The sequence below is a fragment of the Electrophorus electricus genome, chromosome 6 (genome assembly GCF_041902795.1).
Source record: "Electrophorus electricus isolate QZ-2024a chromosome 6, ASM4190279v1, whole genome shotgun sequence".
Classification (NCBI taxonomy): domain Eukaryota; kingdom Metazoa; phylum Chordata; class Actinopteri; order Gymnotiformes; family Gymnotidae; genus Electrophorus; species Electrophorus electricus.
In genome coordinates, this window is record NC_137502.1 from 13,305,001 (window position 1) to 13,324,664 (window position 19,664).

At 42.2% G+C, this 19,664-nt stretch overlaps 1 protein-coding gene and 1 long non-coding RNA gene across 9 annotated transcripts in view; one reads left to right on the forward strand and one right to left on the reverse strand.

The window, feature by feature from the left end:
• Positions 1–10,989, reverse strand: part of celf6 (CUGBP Elav-like family member 6) — a 112,316-nt gene extending 101,327 nt beyond the window's left edge. For 3 of the 8 annotated variants that reach the window (XR_014124072.1, XM_027008797.3, XM_027008798.3), the window contains exons 1-2: positions 9,402–10,986; positions 4,064–4,146 (exon numbers count right to left, since the gene is read on the reverse strand). Coding sequence is in view for 7 of the 8 variants with exons in the window: in XM_027008797.3 (XP_026864598.2) it covers positions 4,064–4,146; positions 9,402–9,651 (333 nt within the window). In the remaining variant the exon portion in view is untranslated. Of the gene's footprint in view, positions 1–4,063; positions 4,147–9,401 lie in introns of all 8 variants that reach the window. The other 5 variants (XM_081715582.1, XM_081715583.1, XM_081715581.1 and 2 more) reach the window with 4 other exon arrangements.
• On the forward strand, positions 8,953–18,989 carry LOC145658504 (uncharacterized). The gene is made up of 5 exons (XR_014124074.1): positions 8,953–9,436; positions 11,064–11,122; positions 14,726–14,749; positions 15,072–15,228; positions 16,142–18,989. It is a non-coding gene; the product is annotated as an uncharacterized LOC145658504 (long non-coding RNA).
• Positions 18,990–19,664: the final 675 nt, after the last annotated feature.

Genomic DNA, 19,664 nt, shown 5'->3' on the forward strand with positions numbered 1-19,664 from the left:
AGATCTACTTAAAACATGACGAGTGAGAGAGAGATGCAGAGAGATCTACTTAAAACAGGAAGAGTGAGCGAGAGATGGAGAGAGATCTACTTAAAACATGACGAGTGAGAGAGATGCAGAGAGATCTACTTAAAACATGACGAGTGAGAGAGAGATGCAGAGAGATCTACTTAAAACAGGAAGAGTGAGAGAGAGATGGAGAGAGATCTACTTAAAACATGAGGAGTGAGAGAGAGATGGAGAGAGATCTACTTAAAACATGACGAGTGAGAGAGATGCAGAGAGATCTACTTAAAACATGACGAGTGAGAGAGAAGCAGAGATCTACTTAAAACATGACGAGTGAGAGAGAAGCAGAGAGATCTACTTAAAACAGGAAGAGTGAGAGAGAGATGGAGAGATCTATTTTAAACATGATGAGTGAGAGAGAGATGGAGAGAGATCTACTTAAAACATGACGAGTGAGAGAGAGATGCAGAGAGATCTACTTAAAACATGATGAGTGAGAGAGATGCAAAGAGATCTACTTAAAACATGATGAGTGAGAGAGAGATGGAGAGAGATCTACTTAAAACATGACGAGTGAGAGAGAAATGCAGAGAGATCTACTTAAAACATGATGAGTGAGAGAGAGATGGAGAGAGATCTACTTAAAACATGACGAGTGAGAGAGAAATGCAGAGAGATCTACTTAAAACATGACGAGTGAGAGAGAGATGCAGAGAGATCTACTTAAAACAGGAAGAGTGAGCGAGAGATGGAGAGATCTACTTAAAACATGACGAGTGAGAGAGATGCAGAGAGATCTACTTAAAACATGACGAGTGAGAGAGAGATGCAGAGAGATCTACTTAAAACAGGAAGAGTGAGAGAGAGATGGAGAGAGATCTACTTAAAACATGAGGAGTGAGAGAGAGATGGAGAGAGATCTACTTAAAACATGACGAGTGAGAGAGATGCAGAGAGATCTACTTAAAACATGACGAGTGAGAGAGAAGCAGAGAGATCTACTTAAAACATGACGAGTGAGAGAGAAGCAGAGAGATCTACTTAAAACATGACAAGTGAGAGAGAGATGGAGAGAGATCTACTTAAAACATGACGAGAGAGAGAGATGCAGAGAGATCTACTTAAAACATGATGAGTGAGAGAGAGATGCAAAGAGATCTACTTAAAACATGATGAGTGAGAGAGATGCAGAGAGGTCTACTTAAAACAGGAAGAGTGATGGAGAGATGGAGAGAGATCTACTTAAAACATGACAAGTGAGAGAGAGATGCAGAGAGATCTACTTAAAACATGATGAGTGAGGGAGAGATGCAGAGAGATCTACTTAAAACAGGAAGAGTGAGAGAGAGATGGAGAGAGATCTATTTTAAACATGACGAGTGAGAGAGAGATGCAGAGAGATCTACGTAAAACATGACGAGTGAGAGAGAGATGGAGAGAGATCTACTTAAAACATGACGAGTGAGAGAGAGATGCAGAGAGATCTACTTAAAACAGGAAGAGTGAGAGAGAGATGGAGAGATCTATTTTAAACATGAGTGAGAGAGAGATGGAGAGAGATCTACTTAAAATATGACGAGTGAGAGAGAGATGCAGAGAGATCTACTTAAAACATGATGAGTGAGAGAGATGCAAAGAGATCTACTTAAAACATGATGAGTGAGAGAGATGCAAAGAGATCTACTTAAAACATGTTGAGTGAGAGAGAGATGGAGAGAGATCTACTTAAAACATGACGAGTGAGAGAGAAATGCAGAGAGATCTACTTAAAACATGACGAGTGAGAGAGAGATGCAGAGAGATCTACTTAAAACAGGAAGAGTGAGAGAGAGATGGAGAGAGATCTACTTAAAACATGACGAGTGAGAGAGATGCAGAGAGATCTACTTAAAACATGACGAGTGAGAGAGAGATGCAGAGAGATCTACTTAAAACAGGAAGAGTGAGAGAGAGATGGAGAGAGATCTACTTAAAACATGAGGAGTGAGAGAGAGATGGAGAGAGATCTACTTAAAACATGACGAGTGAGAGAGATGCAGAGAGATCTACTTAAAACATGACGAGTGAGAGAGAAGCAGAGAGATCTACTTAAAACATGACGAGTGAGAGAGAAGCAGAGAGATCTACTTAAAACATGATGAGTGAGAGAGAGATGGAGAGAGATCTACTTAAAACATGACGAGAGAGAGAGATGCAGAGAGATCTACTTAAAACATGATGAGTGAGAGAAAGATGCAAAGAGATCTACTTAAAACATGATGAGTGAGAGAGATGCAGAGAGGTCTACTTAAAACAGGAAGAGTGATGGAGAGATGGAGAGAGATCTACTTAAAACATGACAAGTGAGAGAGAGATGCAGAGAGATCTACTTAAAACATGATGAGTGAGGGAGAGATGCAGAGAGATCTACTTAAAACAGGAAGAGTGAGAGAGATGGAGAGAGATCTACTTAAAACATGATGAGTGAGGGAGAGATGCAGAGAGATCTACTTAAAACAGGAAGAGTGAGAGAGATGGAGAGAGATCTACTTAAAACATGATGAGTGAGGGAGAGATGCAGAGAGATCTACTTAAAACAGGAAGAGTCAGAGAGAGATGGAGAGAGATCTATTTTAAACATGACGAGTGAGAGAGAGATGCAGAGAGATCTACTTAATTGGCATTTCAGGTCTGTACAGCTTGACTTAACAAGCCTGTTACACTCATGCAATGAGAGCTAATTAGCCTTAGTGCCAAGAAGCATGAAAAGAAAAGAAAAGAAAAGAAAAGAAAAGAAAAGAAAAGAAAAGAAAAGAAAAGAAAAGAAAAATGAATTTCTGGATTTGGACATACCAATTTCACACATGCACACACAATGATACCCATACACACAAATAGATTTGCAGAATATATGCTTGATTTTACAACCTACATTATACAAATTATGAGGAACATGGAGGGAGTAAGTGTTTCATATCTATTTATGAAATTCAGGTTTTTCAAAATCTTTAAAAAAATGATACCATGGCTGAGAGGCATAATGTCATGACATTAAACAGATAGAATTTGACATGAAAATGGCAGATAAGTGGTGAAGGAGAAACACACAGTCTCTACTTTCCCACAGTGTCCTCGGCTGTAGCAGGGTGGAGCAGGTTGCCTGCTGATGCAGTGGCGCTGGGAGCCAGGAGCCCGTGAGCCTCAGGGCTGGGAACGTCAGCGCTATGTCCAGGTCTGCACCTGCAAGAGCACTTTCCCTTACCTCCTGCTGGCTCACAGCCAAACCCAATTATCCAGGTTTAACACCAATGAACATTTGGTCTGAAAGTCTGTGACATGCACAACATCGCTGAGGACTTTGCAGCCTTGAAGATCAAGGGTGTGCATGAGTGTATATGTGTGTTTATGTGTGTGTGTGTGTGTGTAGATGGAAGAAATCCAGTGCCATACCAGCCACACCTCTCTTTGTCAACAGCAGATGAAAGGGGCGAGTGTGTTACAATCGAGCCACTGACAGCAGACCGTAGGTCTGAGAGCCCTGTTTACTCCACAGACACTTCTAATAAGGAAGAAGAATCATGGCGTTGAGGGGGGGGAGGCAGGAGGCCCGCCTCATCTGCATGCAGCGTAAGACAGGTAGTTCAATTACCTTGGTTTTGGGGAGATTTTTTTTTGCTGCATAAGAGTATTTTCAAAAACAGGGCCATTTCTGACAACTACAGAGGTTTGCCATGGAGCAGCAGTACACCACAGCTGCGCAAGGAGCAGGCAAGCCTGCATGGAGCATCATTAAAGAGACGCGCCAGATCAGACAGCACAGAGACTGAGCAGGCATGGCACACGTCCAATCAGCTCCGGCAGTGTCGGCCCCTCTGTTCACATCCTTTGTTTTGGTTAGATTATGGGTTCAGCTAAGGACTCCGTCGCCCAGTACAATGGAGAAACAGAGGGAGGGAGAGTGAGAGATAAAGAGAAGGAAGGTGAGAGAGAGAGAGAGAGAGAGAGAGAGAGAGCGAGAGCGTGTGAAGGATAGCGAATGAAAACGACAAGAGAGGAAGAAAGTGAGGAAACCTACCCCAGGCAGAGTCTTCTGTTCATGAAGAGCGCTCTGAGCCTTCAGTGCAGACTCCCTGGCACAGTAAGTTAGAAAGGCACATCCTGCAGACACACACACACACACACACACACACACACAGAAACAAACAACCAAGCAGCAAGTCAATGGTGGATGCAGTGGTTAAAGCATTCTAAAAGGCTTCATCTCCAAAGGAGAAAAAAGAAAGATGCTCCAGCCCATGCTTTTTTTGATCTCTCGCACTGTTTCTTTCTTTGTCTTAATCAAATTGCCAGTGCTGAAAGGGAAAAATCAAATACCAAGTTTATTTAATTTAAGTTAATTTACAAATCTGCAGCCACACTGAGTAAGTGTAAAGCTATCTGCATAAGCATAATGGTCTCATATCTCCAGCATCTCCGTCTAACATGGGCCTCTACTCTCCCCAAAGACCAAGTGAGCTGGCAGTGGGTGACCCCTTTAGGAGAGTTTTGCTTTTGCAGTGGCCAGCATCATTTCAAGTTTGCCACTATGCTTTCCCGGGGGACAGCAGGCATCAGCAGCACCCGATAGTCCTGAAAGAGAAGCCCAAACTGCAGGCATGTAGCCAGGGAAGCTCCCTTGCACCACCACCTCCAGCCATCTCCGCAAGCATGTTGACATGCAAGGGGAAAACCACCTTATCCATCGTCCACTGTAGCCTGCAGTTTAGCTACTGCTCCTTTCTGTAGCTTCACACAGGACTCACAACGAATCTAAGGCCACAAATCCACAAACTGTCCAGTACCACAAAAGTAGTTTCATAAAACAAACAAAAACACTTGCAATAAAAAAGTACACTCCTAATCTCCAACACATTGCTCCTGCTACAGATGAGGACTGGTCTTTCAGTGCTGTGATCACTGGGTAAACTAGCCTTTAGAGACATGTCTAATACATGTGAGCAGCAGCTAAGTAAACATAATTAAATATTTAAAAGAGGGAAAAATTAATTGGGACTCTTTTTCATCCTCAAACTATATCAACATGCCTGTATGAAACTTGAAATGTTAAATAAATTTAAATAGTGAGACGAAACATTAAAAGAAAACCTTCAAGACATTTTAAATTCAAATCTGGTTTAAATGCATCTTAATTTGCATTAGGCGAAACTCTAATTGTTGCAATACAATAAACAGGTTCTGAACAGAACTGACTTAATTTACATTCAAATGATGCATAATTGGAAATGTAAATTTTATCAAGATAAAAAATGTTTCTCAGACAGATGTAATTGTGTTAATCATCACGATAATACCTCCTTACTACAGAAACCTAGATAACCTTGATAAAAGACAAAAAAATAGACTTAGATGTATTAAAAAACAAAGACCTGAACTCATACACCACCACCAAAAACAACAAGCTTGAGGCAAAGGAGATGTTTTATAAAGAATGCTTGTTCACTACTTCATTCCAGTTAATATTGCCACTTATGGCCAACAGTGAGCACAAAAACATTACTAAGAGGTATACTCATACAGTGACTATGGCTTTCAGAACACAGCTGAGGGGGTAGAAGTTCAAACCCAGTCTGACCCAGACAAATCACCCTCCCCATCCCCTAGGATTAACAACATACAAAACTAAAAGTCGGTGGAAGATGACTGCTTACATACAGAAGAATTAAATTATCTTCTGAATGGTCTCTTCCAAATTTTTCATGGTATAAATATAGTACCATCACTCTGGTATCATGCTGATGCTCCTGTTGGCCCAAACCAATCAAGTTCCCGGCTGCAATACTGGTGAAGCCTTATTTACATAAGCCCAGTGGAATTCATGAATGCTGTAGGAGATGCTATTCTACAATATCAAAAATAGAACTCAGTAAATAACTACACCCAAACAGCCATAAATGTCTCCAATTGCAAAATACCATCAGAACATATGTATAACTACATTTCAAATTTGCCTGCAAGATCCAATCCTCTATAAATATTGGCAAAATACTACATCTGGCACTGAACCTTTGTTATTTTGCAGTGATCAGATCAGCCTGTCATGCACATGTTCACTCAAACAAATAATCAGAGAAAGGTCATCTAAATCCAACCTTACATCTCTTCAGATGAACCTGAATTTACCTTCTGGTCTTTCTGATCTGTTAATTTTCTTACATATTACTTTGTCTTGCCTGTAATTTCATACTCCACAGAAAATGCATTAACAAATTAATATCTCAAAGATCACATGGTCAATACAAATGCAGGTGGACTTTGCTATGCTGATTATACTGTTCACAGATGTGACACAAATAACTGTAAATGTTCATAAAGTGTTGTAATACACAGGAAATCACCCACATTACACAGATTGCCACAGATTCATTTGGCATTCAAATAAGTTCAACCACATTATGCAGCCGCCGTGACTGTGCCAAGAACTGTCATTCTTCTTCAGGAGGATGACAGGAGTGAGGGAGGGAAAGGCAGTAAGAGACAAACATAAGTAATGTTCTGGAAGAAATAACAATTCACAGAGTTTCCCCTTTATTCAGCATGCTGTCTAACCAGGCTCATTAAAGCAGCCGAAACATCAGTCCAGAGTTACGGCCTTTCCTCCGACATTTTAGTACTTTTGTGTGTGATCGAGTCAATTTATGCGGCTATTTAAAGCCAATTACATCATTTACATGGGGCTACCGGGGCACAGATAATGAATGATAAGATGAAACCCGGCATGGCCTGGCCTGACACCCACGATGGCGGGTCTGGGTCTGGGAAGTGGCCGCTAAAATCTGATAGTTGAGAGAGTCCAGGAGCAGTAGGCAGAATGACACTCACACATGCTGACCAGAGGAGGGGGAGAGCAGGGGCCTGGCTCCTGGAATGGGTTATGGCAGACCAAGCCAGCCATGCATTTCCTAGCTAAAATGACCACAGCTCGGGGCAGTGGGCCTATTCATAGAGTTGGAAGTACTACAAGTAATTTCAAATTATACTTCATGTAAGACATGTGGGTTTTTGAACAAATTGTTTGAGGGCCGCTTTGGAGCCATGTTAAATGACATGCTGTCTTCATGAAGTGCATGTGACAGGGGAGTCCTTACTGCATTGTAGTGCATACTGCATGAAGTGGTTTATACAACAACTGGCTGAGACCTAAGTGTTAGCTGAAGTCAATAAGCTTCCATAAAACACACTGCAATAACCATAGCATTCTAAGAGCACCAATAAAGTCATTTAAGATACCATCTATAGTGTAATTTACAACCAGCACAAATAAACTCAGTTACCAAATAAAGTCAAAATGAAACGTTTTGTCGGGATGTTTATTATACCTTCATATGGTGATACATTTGCATTTCGAAGTACAGAGAATCTTAAAACATTTTGTGTCTTTCAATGAACAAGACCAGTAAACCTAGTACTGTGTTTTATAGCATACATTGTGACCAAGGTTGAATGGTATTAAAAAGTGAGCAGTGTGTCTATTAACAACTATCTTAGATTAAATACACATTTGAAAGAGCAAACTGTGCATTGAACTTGTACAGAATGCAGTACAAACACCTATTCTGACAAAAAATGTCAATACATGGTTCTTTGCCACAGACCTTTTATTGAGATAAGCAGCATCATTATTACTTGCCTACAGCGCAGCGTGTTTGAGTTGCACATTTGCAGTCGGGTAGGTTACTTAGAGAAATATTACCGCAAGACTTTCCAACTCATCCGACAGACTCCAGGTCTACATGTATAGGCCTAAAGTTGTCAGCTTTTTTCTTCCACGGTGCATAGTGACTGTAAAAGATTAACTGTTTTGCTTTGGCAATATCACTCTCCTTGAAACAAACGATGCCTGCGCGTTGACATTCACAGACGATCGAGGGCAGGCCCAAACAAACTCGGCGTATTATTTTAATCGATCACTGTTGCGCGCCGGAGCGAATCGCGGAGAAGCTATGGATTAAGTCGGCTGCTGCTGCGTGACTGACGGTTGGCTTCGCGACAAGTGTTGTGCAGAGAGAAACTTTAGACCCCATGGAGGGGAAGTTAGAAAGCTGCTCTTCTCTCAGTCATATCTGTGTCACGATTCCCACCATGTCTCTTGACACCCCCACGACTACTCGGCAGTAGGCCTATTAATGTAAACTAACCGTCTTATTGCAATGCTGTATCCGCACTTTAACTGGTAGCCATTCCTGTGGGGCCAGTTCCTTAGGAGTGATTAGTAAAAGAGAGGTTTAGAGTGACAGAGAATAAGTAATGAAGTCTTGTTTAAGTCCTTCAAAAATTCAAACGAACGTATCAAAAATACAGATATTCTTATAGTCCAATCGAGGTTTAAAATCCAGATTAACATCATGTATTTCACTGCCTGCAAATTAAGATCTGGTTCAATACTGTAACGCAGCTGTATTGTGCCGGAGCTCGTTTGCGCGCAGAACAATAACACTGTGTGTCAACCCACAATGAAGCGAAATTGTCTGAAGTCGTAATTTGTAGGCCTACAGCACTGCGAATACAGAAGTGATTTGCTGATGGGCCTAATTAGTGATTTTATTTAAAAGCCCTTCATTATTCATTATCATTGTCAATGCGTCAATTAAAACTCCTATTTGTTACATTTGTTACTAACATTCACTACAGATTGCTTCGCTTGTGTTTTGGACTGTAGAAAAAATGTGGATTTTTCTTTCTTTCATTCTTTCTATTAGAAATAATTCTAATACCCTTTTTTCAAAATTAAATTTGATAATTGAAATATACATATGAGCGGCTCTGAGTAAATCCGAGCTCACATCTTTTGGGCGATTATTTTTGTGCCTGCTGTCAAAGATAAGAGTAATGAAACGTTTAAACAACGTAGGCTGAAATAATGTTACAAATCACGTCATTGGAAATGCAGGGTGTCGATTTTTTTCAATTATTTTAATTACAAAGTTTGAGTCTGAGATTTGATTGGGTGGCATTACTTGCCAACATGTCGGTATATCACCTCGTCCCAAATGTTAGTGTGGCTTATAGCGTATTTCCCGCTAACTAAGCTCTCTGCACACGCTTGTCAACGTAAATACGGAGCCTTTCGGGTAGTAGTAGCTATTCACGTGGATGTGGGAAGGAGGGCAGACTGTGAGCAAGCATGGACACATGTACTTAAATATACGCGCGCGCGCGCGCGCACACACACACACACACACACACACACACACACACACACACACACACACACACAGACACAGAGAGAGAGAGAGAGAGAGAGAGAGAGACCAATAGACCAGGTCGATATATGCCGGACTGGACTTAGGCTCTAACCATTGTGTAATATAAAACAAACCAATATGTGATTTTTGAGAAGTAAACATGTAACCGACCTTTATGCATTCCTGTGAATCTGTCTTTCAGCACGGTGAGTTCGTATATCTTCCCAAATTCCTCAAAGAGCGGTTTTAGGTCTTTTTCTTCCAGATTCCGTGGTATTTGTCCGATGAAGAGCTTGATGGCGTCGTGGTCCTTCATGGGAATAGTGTTCTGCCCGATCGTGAGTCCGTTCATTCTGCCGGAGCTGTTCGTAGTGCTGAAGCCATTCTCTTGCTGCACTCCGTTCGCCGTTACTGTAGCCATCTTTCTTCAATGGGCCAGCGGTTCTCTCTCTCTCTCTCTCTCTCTCTCTCTCTCTCTCTCTCTCTCTCTCTCTCTCTCTCTCTCTCTCTCTCCCTCCCTCTCACAGTGTCCCCCCCTCTCTCGCATACACACAAGCTCTCTTTTTCCCTCGCTCTCACTCTCTTCCCTTCCTCTCTGTATCGTAAGCCAACTGCACACTCCTCTCTTTATTTCGTGCTCTGCCGTTTCTCCCTTTCTCTCCACTTAGTCTCCCGGCCCTTCTCGCTCTCTTCACCCTACGCGGTTGTCTAGGTTTCTGTGATTGTTTTTTTTTTAATATATATATATATTTTCATTCTGCGTGCCGTTTTCAATCTGTTTCTTTCTCCGTGTGTCAGTTGCCACTCTGCCATGTGACGTCAGTTCATAGGCTCTTGACTAGACCCCCGTCCAATTTGCATAATAAGCTCAGCCTAGCCAATCACAGGGCAGGATGACCGTAGGCCCGTGGGGTGGAGTAAAAATCCAAACATTTGTGTAAAGGGAGCTTGGGACATTGGAGGAATAGGCAGGATACACGATTCGCAGAGAGTATTCAACACTGTACCCCACCCAACCTCCCACCTTTTAAAAAAAAAATGTATCTTATTTCATTCGTTTATTTATATATTCACAGTATTAATAAGTGTAACCTATTTTATGTTGGATTCTAGCTTTAACAAAAAAATTAAATTAGCAATATAGTAACAATTATACATTAGAATTACAATAAAACCTTATTATTATTACTATTGATTCATTTTGCCTTCAGTGTGCATGTTGTCACATTACTACACTTGGAAAAAAAGATTCTCTTTGCTAGAGCGTTAACAACAGCACGGTCTACTTGTTGCTGGCCATGGTGCTGAAATTCCACACTCTTACTTTCCCTCGCGTTTGCGTTAGCAATATTGACTGCAATTATTTTCTGTTGTTAATGTTTTAAAGCAATCTCATTTAAAGGGAACATTTTTAGAAATTACAAAAGATATGTCTTATTTATTAATATAGACATTTTTGTTAGAATGCCCAGACGTTCGGTAGGCCTATTATTTGGCAAGTTTATGTCTAATGCACCCCGCGCGTGAATCAAGCGCGTTATATTCATTTATTATAATGAGGAGAGCTTTTAAAGCATTCCCGCAGTTAAGCAGAGATTTTGTCACTTTCTGACAGTTCTGTTTTGTATGCGCTGTCTTTGTACAGGAACAATCGTAATAGCTCTTTTGGGTACTGTAGTACTTTCTAGTATATAAACCAAAACATTTAAAAAATACATTTAAAGAGATCATGTTGCGTTTATCACATACATTCATTTCTATAAAGGCATCGCTAATTTCGACTTCGTAACGCCTGTGACTTTTTCTTTCCTTCGCTTTGTCATTTCTCGGCAGGGAAGCTGTGCCTGCACAGCTGTGAAGATTTCCAAAACGTCTGGTGAGGGGATATGCAGGTACCGCACGCTGTTCGGTCTTATGACGTTTCAAGCTCGCCTTTGTGTCAGAGAGGGTGAGAGAGAGGCGGACTTTGAGTGGAGCTGACGTGGTTTGCAGGCAGGCTTGGTGTAAAGCAAAGCACATGTATAGCTGGGGAGCCGGGGAGTGAGACTCCTCGCAGAAAACGCTGGCAGCTGGAGTCAGACCCTACCGAGAGAAAAGCAAGACTCCAAAAACACAGTCAGAATTCACTGCTGCTAAAAAGGGAAATAAAGGGAAATATGCAATATGAAATGAAAGCCAATGAAATCTGAAATTAACTTTGATGTGTCAAAGCTTCCACTTTATTCAGAGGGCTTGATGTGACTACACACAACAACCTATTTCAGAAATGATTAGCACAGATGAGCATTGTCTGTCTTTATATCCGAAGAACAAACCTTTTTCCCCCCCAAGTGTCACTAATTTATGTTTATGATAAACGGAAGAGGGTTTAACCTTCTCGAGCATCTGTCACTGAGTGAGGATAGGTACAGAGAGAGAGGCACTGCCAGAAGCAGATGCCATTGATATTCATGAAACTACCTCAAAGAGGACTGACAGTACTCTGGCTTATTTAAGAGTGAATAGTGAGCCAACCCCCCCCCCCCACACACACACACACACACACACACACAAACACACACACACACAAACATTGTCTATGAAACAAGGTCACTGTTGACCTTCTCCCCTACATGAATGACAAAGTCTTTCTAAATTCATCATTTTCTTTCACAGTACGACTTCTGCAACACTTCCACAAGAGAAGATGTATAAGGGAGGATTCCCCCTCGGGAGCTAGATATTTGGGTTCAAACATTCTGAAAAGCTACATCTTATTGACATTATGGTTTTATCGGTTTATAGACGATTTCAGCACTGCCCGCTCCGCCAAATGACACCATGGCCTTTCTCCAAAGCGTAGCTCATAAAAACCATTCATCCGGCAAAAGCGAGTGGAATGAATAAATGAAAGACAAATGAACAAGAGGTCCCAGGGACTACCATGAGTCATCCGGTATCTGGCAACTAATGACTCCTAGAATCCACGCCGACTGCCAAAGCCTCGGTCTCCTGGAGCAAGCTAGCATTTCTCTCTGTGTTCGTTTCTTATAGTGGCGTCGCAGTATAAACGTGCACCCCCACAGAGAAAGGGCAGAGTCATGTTGAAGCTGTTAATTATTTCTCAGTTTCGACGCACTGGGCAGAAAACAGCTCACGCAGCTTGATGTTGAGTGTCTCTCACAGTAACGAGTTACAGTAAGCATACCTTCTGTGAAGCATTGTTGTGTTGTGACATTGTGCTGTCATAGCACATGGTCTATTAACCAACTATTTAATTGCATTTGTGGGAAGTGGCAACAACAATGCAATCATTTGTCTGAACACTGTGGTTACCCTGACAAATGCCGTTGTGCACGTGCACAAAAGTGATGTCAACGACTAAAACTGACCTGACGAAAACAAATGGTTTTACTCTGCTGTTTTTTCACTAAGAGCAGAACATAACAATCAGTCTATAATGTTACAGAAGAGATTTTGTTGGTGCTGGTAACAGCACCTTGTGCGAGCCAAATAATTAAAGAATAATTATCCAAATGAAATGACAGGTAAACTAGGGAATTAACGAGGGCCAGATCTCAGAGTCATTAGTCAGTGAAATGTGAAATGAAAGCGCTAAGTCAGATGCTAATTAATGTTGTGTTGGGAGAGTGCAGGCCAGGCATGCATATGAACGATGAGCTGCTCCTCCGGCGTCACAATGACATCGGTGCTGCTGTGCGTATACAGACAAATAATGATCCAGGAGAAACGGTGCAGCTGTTGAGCCTACACGGCACTCTACTGTGCCCGCTTGCAGATACACTTCTGCTGATGATGCCTGAGGACGTGGATTGACGTTAGTGTCAACCCACGTGCTCAGACATCTGAAATAAAAAAGTGAAAGGAAGACGTGTGCATGCACACACACACACACACACACACACACACACACACACACACACATACACACACACAAAACATTACCGTACTGTTGCCACTTAATCCCAACTGGTAGTCTATGTGTTGGTTCTACAGTGTCAGCACAAACATGCCAATCACTGTGGGATTTAATCATGTTTACAGGTGAGAGGAGCCATTAAGGTTTCATGGGTGATGAAGGAGCAATGGGTGAAGTGTGATTTTTTTGTTTTTGTTTTCACTTTTATTGTCAGAAAACGTTAATGGTGTTGGTTATGGTGGGCTCCGCCTGGCAACATGGTCTGTGTTTAACATTTCTGCTTTTGGCCGTGCAGCGTGAAAGCAGCATGCCGTTTGAAGATGATGACAGTGACTCACAAATACGCTCCCTTTCCAGAGAGCCCACACAGCTCACACACAGACAGACAAACATACAGATATAGACACACACATGCATGCACGCGCACACGCACACACACACACACACACACACACACACACACATTCTTTGCTCCATTGCACACACCAACTCACATAACGTGGCGAGGAAAAAGCGCAGGCGTCCTCATTTTCTGTGGAATTCTACTTTGTATTCACCACATTGTGCAAAATCATTTGATTTACTCTAAAGTCTTTCCAGCCTTAGTGTGCAATCAAGCTTTGAAGCAGAACACATTTGAAGTAGCCTGTGGTTTTGAAATCTTTACACTAGGCCCTACTCTGAACAGCTAAACAACAGCTCTGAATCCAGGGTCGGCAGCATACGTAGAACATATGCACACACCGTAGGAGTGACTAAGGGCTATATGCTCCCCACATCTAACGATTTGCCATCACTTTGAGCCCTATTTATTTCTTAAAGATCACAGAGTCTGAACGCTCAACCTTACCGCGGCAGGAGTAATGATGGGCTCAGCAGCTCATCTAAGGCTCTCCTGGAAGTTACTGTAATAGATTCAAAGCCATTTGCGACTATATCATTTCTTTAGAATACTCCCAACCCACCCCCTTCACCCACTGCCTCTCTGATCCTTCAATTAATTAACTCTCTTTCTCTCTGTCTTTTCTCAATTAGGGAAAAGAAAGAGAGAAACAATGAGCAAAAGACAGAGAGAGACAAAGTGCGTATGAGCAGCAGTACAAAGGGATGCTATGGGAGAAGGGATGAATATCTGACCAAGGAGGAGATCAGTAGAAGTGAAGGGCTTCGGGAGAGAGTTGTTTAGGGGCTGACAGATCTCCTGACACTTTATTGATAGGCATTTTATTGCTGGGAGATAACATTATTAATTAGTACATGAGTACGAAGGGTACTTAACACTCGGATATAAAGATGTTGAATCATTCCAATGTAACGGCCACTGCTCGCACTCCAAGAGGAATAGTAGGCAGTCTAAATTAATCAAACTGTGGAACAGCTGAACCTCCAGCCTGATGAACGAATAAAAGGGAAAGACAAAGTGAAATTAATGTAGATTTTCATGCATTTGTTCAGCGGGAGGTGTATTTAGGCCAGCATTAAACAAGCTTAGTGATAATGACTAATCATCAATTTGTGCGTATTACCCTGCTTGCTTGCCCATTTGTCTGCATCTTTTTTCTTTTCTTTTTTGTAGATTTTTACACAAGAGACATGAGAGGTGATATAATAAGTTATATGCAATAAATAATATATGATCACCCTGCTCTTTATTAGATGTTTTAAACATCTTGTAGGTACATTTAGAGTACTTTGTTTGGTTTCCTTATTCCATTGAGTCCCCATGTTTTGTAGCTCACCTGTGTCTATAAAACCTCCTAGTGATAATCCCCATAATTGTTCCTGAGTGGTCCTTGTTCATCCTTGCCTTCCCCTGTGTATATACTTCTTGTCTTGTTTTGGAGAACATTGTATCTTCAGTTTCCTGTTGTGTTTGCTCTGTGGCTCCCTGGGTTGTTTTTGTGATTCCTCTCTATGTGCAGAATGAACAGCAATAAAGACAACTCGCACCTGTACGCTGTTTCCACACCTCACTCAACCATGTTACAGAATACGCAGCCAACCAAGGATACAAAAAGTTAGATCCTATCTCAGGAGGAGGGGATGAGATACCTGACAGTTTGACTTCCTTCCATGCAGGTGAGACTTTTACCTTGCCCTCTCTGTTAGACACTGTGAGTGGACCAGGGAAGGGTTGTGCAAAAGTTTTCTTTTGCAAGGTAGGCTCTACTTCTGATATTTAACCTGTCCTACTTCTCCTGATGTCATGAAAGTTTGGTTTTGAGGTCTTTGTCAGGGGCAAGGCTCTGCACTGGGCAGACACAATCCTGGAGCAAAGGGCAAAGAAGCAAGAACTCTAGTGGGGGATTTCAGGCTAATGCAGGCTAGGTTTTCTAGTTCACTTACTTTTTCTGTTGTTTCATGCAAAGCTCCTGCTCTGTCTGTTGCTTTGCTCAAGTCCTGGGTTGCCTCCCTCACTTTCCACTTCCATGGTCCCGGCCACCTCTGCCCTGATGTCCGAAGTCCCCACAGCTCTATTCCCATTACCACCCAATGTCCTGGTTGCTATGGACTCCTTCTATTCTGTAAGGGAGAGCTTCGATGGCTTTTATGGGGGGGTGGGAGTTACTGTGCACCCCCAGGTCTGGCTCCCCTGTGGCCAAGGAGTTCTGTCATGGGTAGAGTTTACCTAGGAGGGTGTCCAGGGTCTCTTTTCCTGTGTGTGTGTCTGTGCCCCTAAGCCTGTCTCTAGTTTCAGCATTGAAGAAGCCACTCTTTCTCCAATCCCTGGCTAAGAGGGGGCCTTCTCTGTGGCCTGCCTCCTAGAGGGAGCCATTGCCACTCCCTTCTTCCTTGAGGATGCCGTCACCATGCCCTGCATCGATAGAGAGCATCTCTATCCCCTGCTCCCAAGAAGGCCATGCCTCTGGACCTGCCAGACCTGCTGTACACCTCATCACCTGGCTGACATGCCACCTTATATCCCATTCAGTCTACTCCACAGTCTTCTGCACATTCTGCTCTCTGACCCTCTCTCTGATCTGTTCCCCAGTTTACTGCCCAGCTGCCCATTCCATCTCCTGCCTGGCTGCCCAACTTGTAACCCTGCCAGGCCATCTCCGTATGGTCTTGAGCTCTGCCTCATGTCCAGCCCTGCATCCAGTCCCCATCCAGCTCTTTGTCCAAGTTCAAGTTCAAGTTCAAAGAGGTTTTATTGTCATTTCAGCTATATACAAGTACACAACAAAAACGAGACAATGTTCCTCCAGGATCATGGTGCAACACAAAAACAACAGTGCAATATGCTACGCAAGTGCAAACAGTCCACTTACCTTTGTCCAGCTTTTGGCCTTGTTTTTGCTCTGGGTCCCTCCTCCTACCCAGCATCTGTAGTGGTTGTAGATGACGTTTGAGTTTCATGCCTCAGTTGCTGTGCATTAGAGGTTGTTTGTCATTGTTTTTCTGTGTCTATTTGGTTTCTTGTGTTTCTTCTGCCATGTGTTTTTGTTTTGTTTGGTTTCCATGCTCCTCCCTGTGCTTACCCTGTTGTCATGTACCTCACCTGTGTCTTGCCTATAGAACCTCCAGGTAATAATCCCCATAACTCTGTTTCTTGTTCATCTTCATCTTCCCTTGTATATATACCCCTGGTGTTGGTCTTGCTGTTTGGTGAGCATTGGATCTTTAGCTTCCGGTTCTGTTTGCTTTCCAGTTCCCTTGGTTGTTTTTGTGATTCCTCTGTATACACTATGGACACCAATAAAAATAACTCGCTATCCTGCTCTCACAGCGCATTCCATGTTACAGAGAGACTACATCTATTACAAGGACAATTTGTGATCATTTACATCTTTGTCAAAGGTCAGACCATGACCACAAGACAACTCTTGATTGGATATTTTTGAGTGACAGACCACTCTCTACCCAACAGTGGTACTGGAATGTGTAAAACTCCAACAACACGATTATGCCTGATATAATCATACCAGCACAGTACCTGCTACCATGATAGTGTCACTGATGACATATACCATTAGCTCATACCAATTATATTTAATTATTCCAAATAATTATTTTCATGATTTCTTATCATCATGGGGACAATGGTTCCCCATAAAGAGCTAAATATATGATCCCTTCCATACACACAGGCTATACTTTCTTGCTATACTAGCAAGAAAACTGATATTTGTGTGTGCATGTGTATTCAAACCACACAGATAAGTTATCATCCAATAAGCAACTTTTAATAACATCCTGCAAAAATATTTTCAACCCAAATGAATTCCGTAGTGGAGAAACTTAAAAACTGGCCTTTATGAGGGAGTATTCTACATGGAGCGGTTCCATGTTGTAAACTAACCAAAGAGCAGGTAAACCTGTAAGTAGCCAGTCAGGGAAAGGGCAGCAGGAGACGCCATATCAGCGTCTCTATACTATCCATTAATATGATTAACACTGTCTTTCAGACACTTCCTTTTCAAGCACCTCAAAGTGTATGTGTGCATGTGTGTGTTTGTGGAATTATGTTCCAGTTGAGAGTGCAGATGAGGGTAGATTTCTTGTCTGAATTCCAACAATGGTGTGCTTTGTGTCTGATGGAGAGTCACTGAGTGCTAGTCAACAACAGAAAAGAGGAGGAAATGGGAAAAGTGTATGAAGATGGAAAGATGGAGCAACAGCCGTTATAGAGACGGGATTACACACAGCCATTATTTGTGAAGAGCACAAGAAAGTGAGGTAGCAGGTCAAGATGAGAGAGCATGAGAAAACATGAAACAGAAAGAGACAGAGAGAGAACGAGAGGGTGAGTGAAAGGGGGTGTAGGGGAGAGTGAGAAAGAGAGGGAATAACTGAGCAAGAGTGAGACAGTGAGTAGACAGGACAGCAAGGAGCAGGGGCTTGAGGGGAGATAGTGGCCTCGGTTTTGGACTGCAGGGTCAGGGGGAGGACAGGCACCAGCCCTGGGGCCTGTGTACAATATGAAGTGTGTCATGTAATCTCATTAGACATGCAGCTCCTCTGAATCCACCTCACTCACTCTCTCTCTCTCTCTCTGTGTATGTGTGCGTATGTACATGTGTGTTTGGTGTTTGTCTCTCTGTCCAGCTAACCCTCAACACATTCATTTCTAACAAAATGGAGTCATGTCAGCTGTGTAAGGGGGAAGAGGCTGAGAGAGGATTTGAGAAGAAAGGACAGAAGATGGGAGTGAGAAAGAGAGAGAAAGATAGAGAGAGAGAAAGGGGGATATGATGGGATATGTTTTGACACACACCCCATCACAATTTATTCTATGCCCACACAGTCCACATTAGACACCTTGTCATAATAACTGCATTTCTGAGTATTAATTGGGGACTTGTAATGGAAATAAGAGCTGTCTGAAAATGTATCAACAGACAACAACAGCAAACAGTAAACATAAACACAATGAAAGGAGAAATTTGACTTGATGGATGAAATGGATATATACACACATGTGCAGAGTCACACACACAGTCACCAAGCATTGCACACTGAGACTATATTGTGTGGGTATTTGAATTTATTGTGTGTGTGTGTGTGTGTGTGTGTGTGTGTGTGTGTGTGCGTGCTTGCACGTGCATGCGTGCTTGTGTGTGTGTGCAACTGTCTATTTTGATGTAGCATGGGGGGCAGAGCTGGATGCTGGAGCTAATAGTGAGGGAATGATTTATCAGCCATTCATGGTGGAATCACATTATGCTGTAATAATACTCATTTCAGTAAGACTATATAAGAATGCATCTCTCTCCCTACTTCCCCTCTCTCTCTTTCTCTCTGCTTGTTAGGGTCTGTGTGGATGAATACAGAGCAAAAAATCAAAATTACATTTGTTTTTCACGTATTGTTGCGAGAAAATAAAGTTGTACTGCTGATTGAGGTAATCGTGTATTCTGAACAAAATGTTAGTGATGTGTATCTGTAACTTTGCATCAAAAATGTTATCATTCAAGTTGCACTAAACAAAACAACCAGGCACATTTTGCCAGACGGCTGGGATCTAAGTTAAATAAAGATGTCTCTAAGGACGTCTCTGAAGAGACCGTGTCTTACAGCTGAGAAAAATCTCTCTATTGGAGGTCTACTAGCTTGAAAGGTATTCTGTTCCTGTCTTGCAGCAATGATTATGTACAATTTTGAGCTTTAATGACTGTAACAACCACATCTTAAAATAAATGACGAGTACATTTCTTGCATGTCTTTGTAAGTTACGCTGACCCATGGTGCCTCTGGTTCCTGCCAGCTAACAGCAGCTTATATTCATAATCATGAGCAGTGAAAATCGACAGAAAATCATTTTACAGTCTTTAGCAACGTTCACTGGATAATTGTGGGTGCATGTGTTTCATCTGATAGAAAATGTCAATTTTTAAATTTCTTTTTATTTAGAGGGCAAAGTATATTTCCACCCAGATACCTGGAGAAACCATATATGGTCATAGCAACTAATTGTTCAGTAGTCTAGCCACTGTCATGGTTGGAATGGTACTGGACAGTCATTAGTGTAGCGCAAGCCAGTCACTAGCAGTGCTCCACTCTGTGTGCTTGTG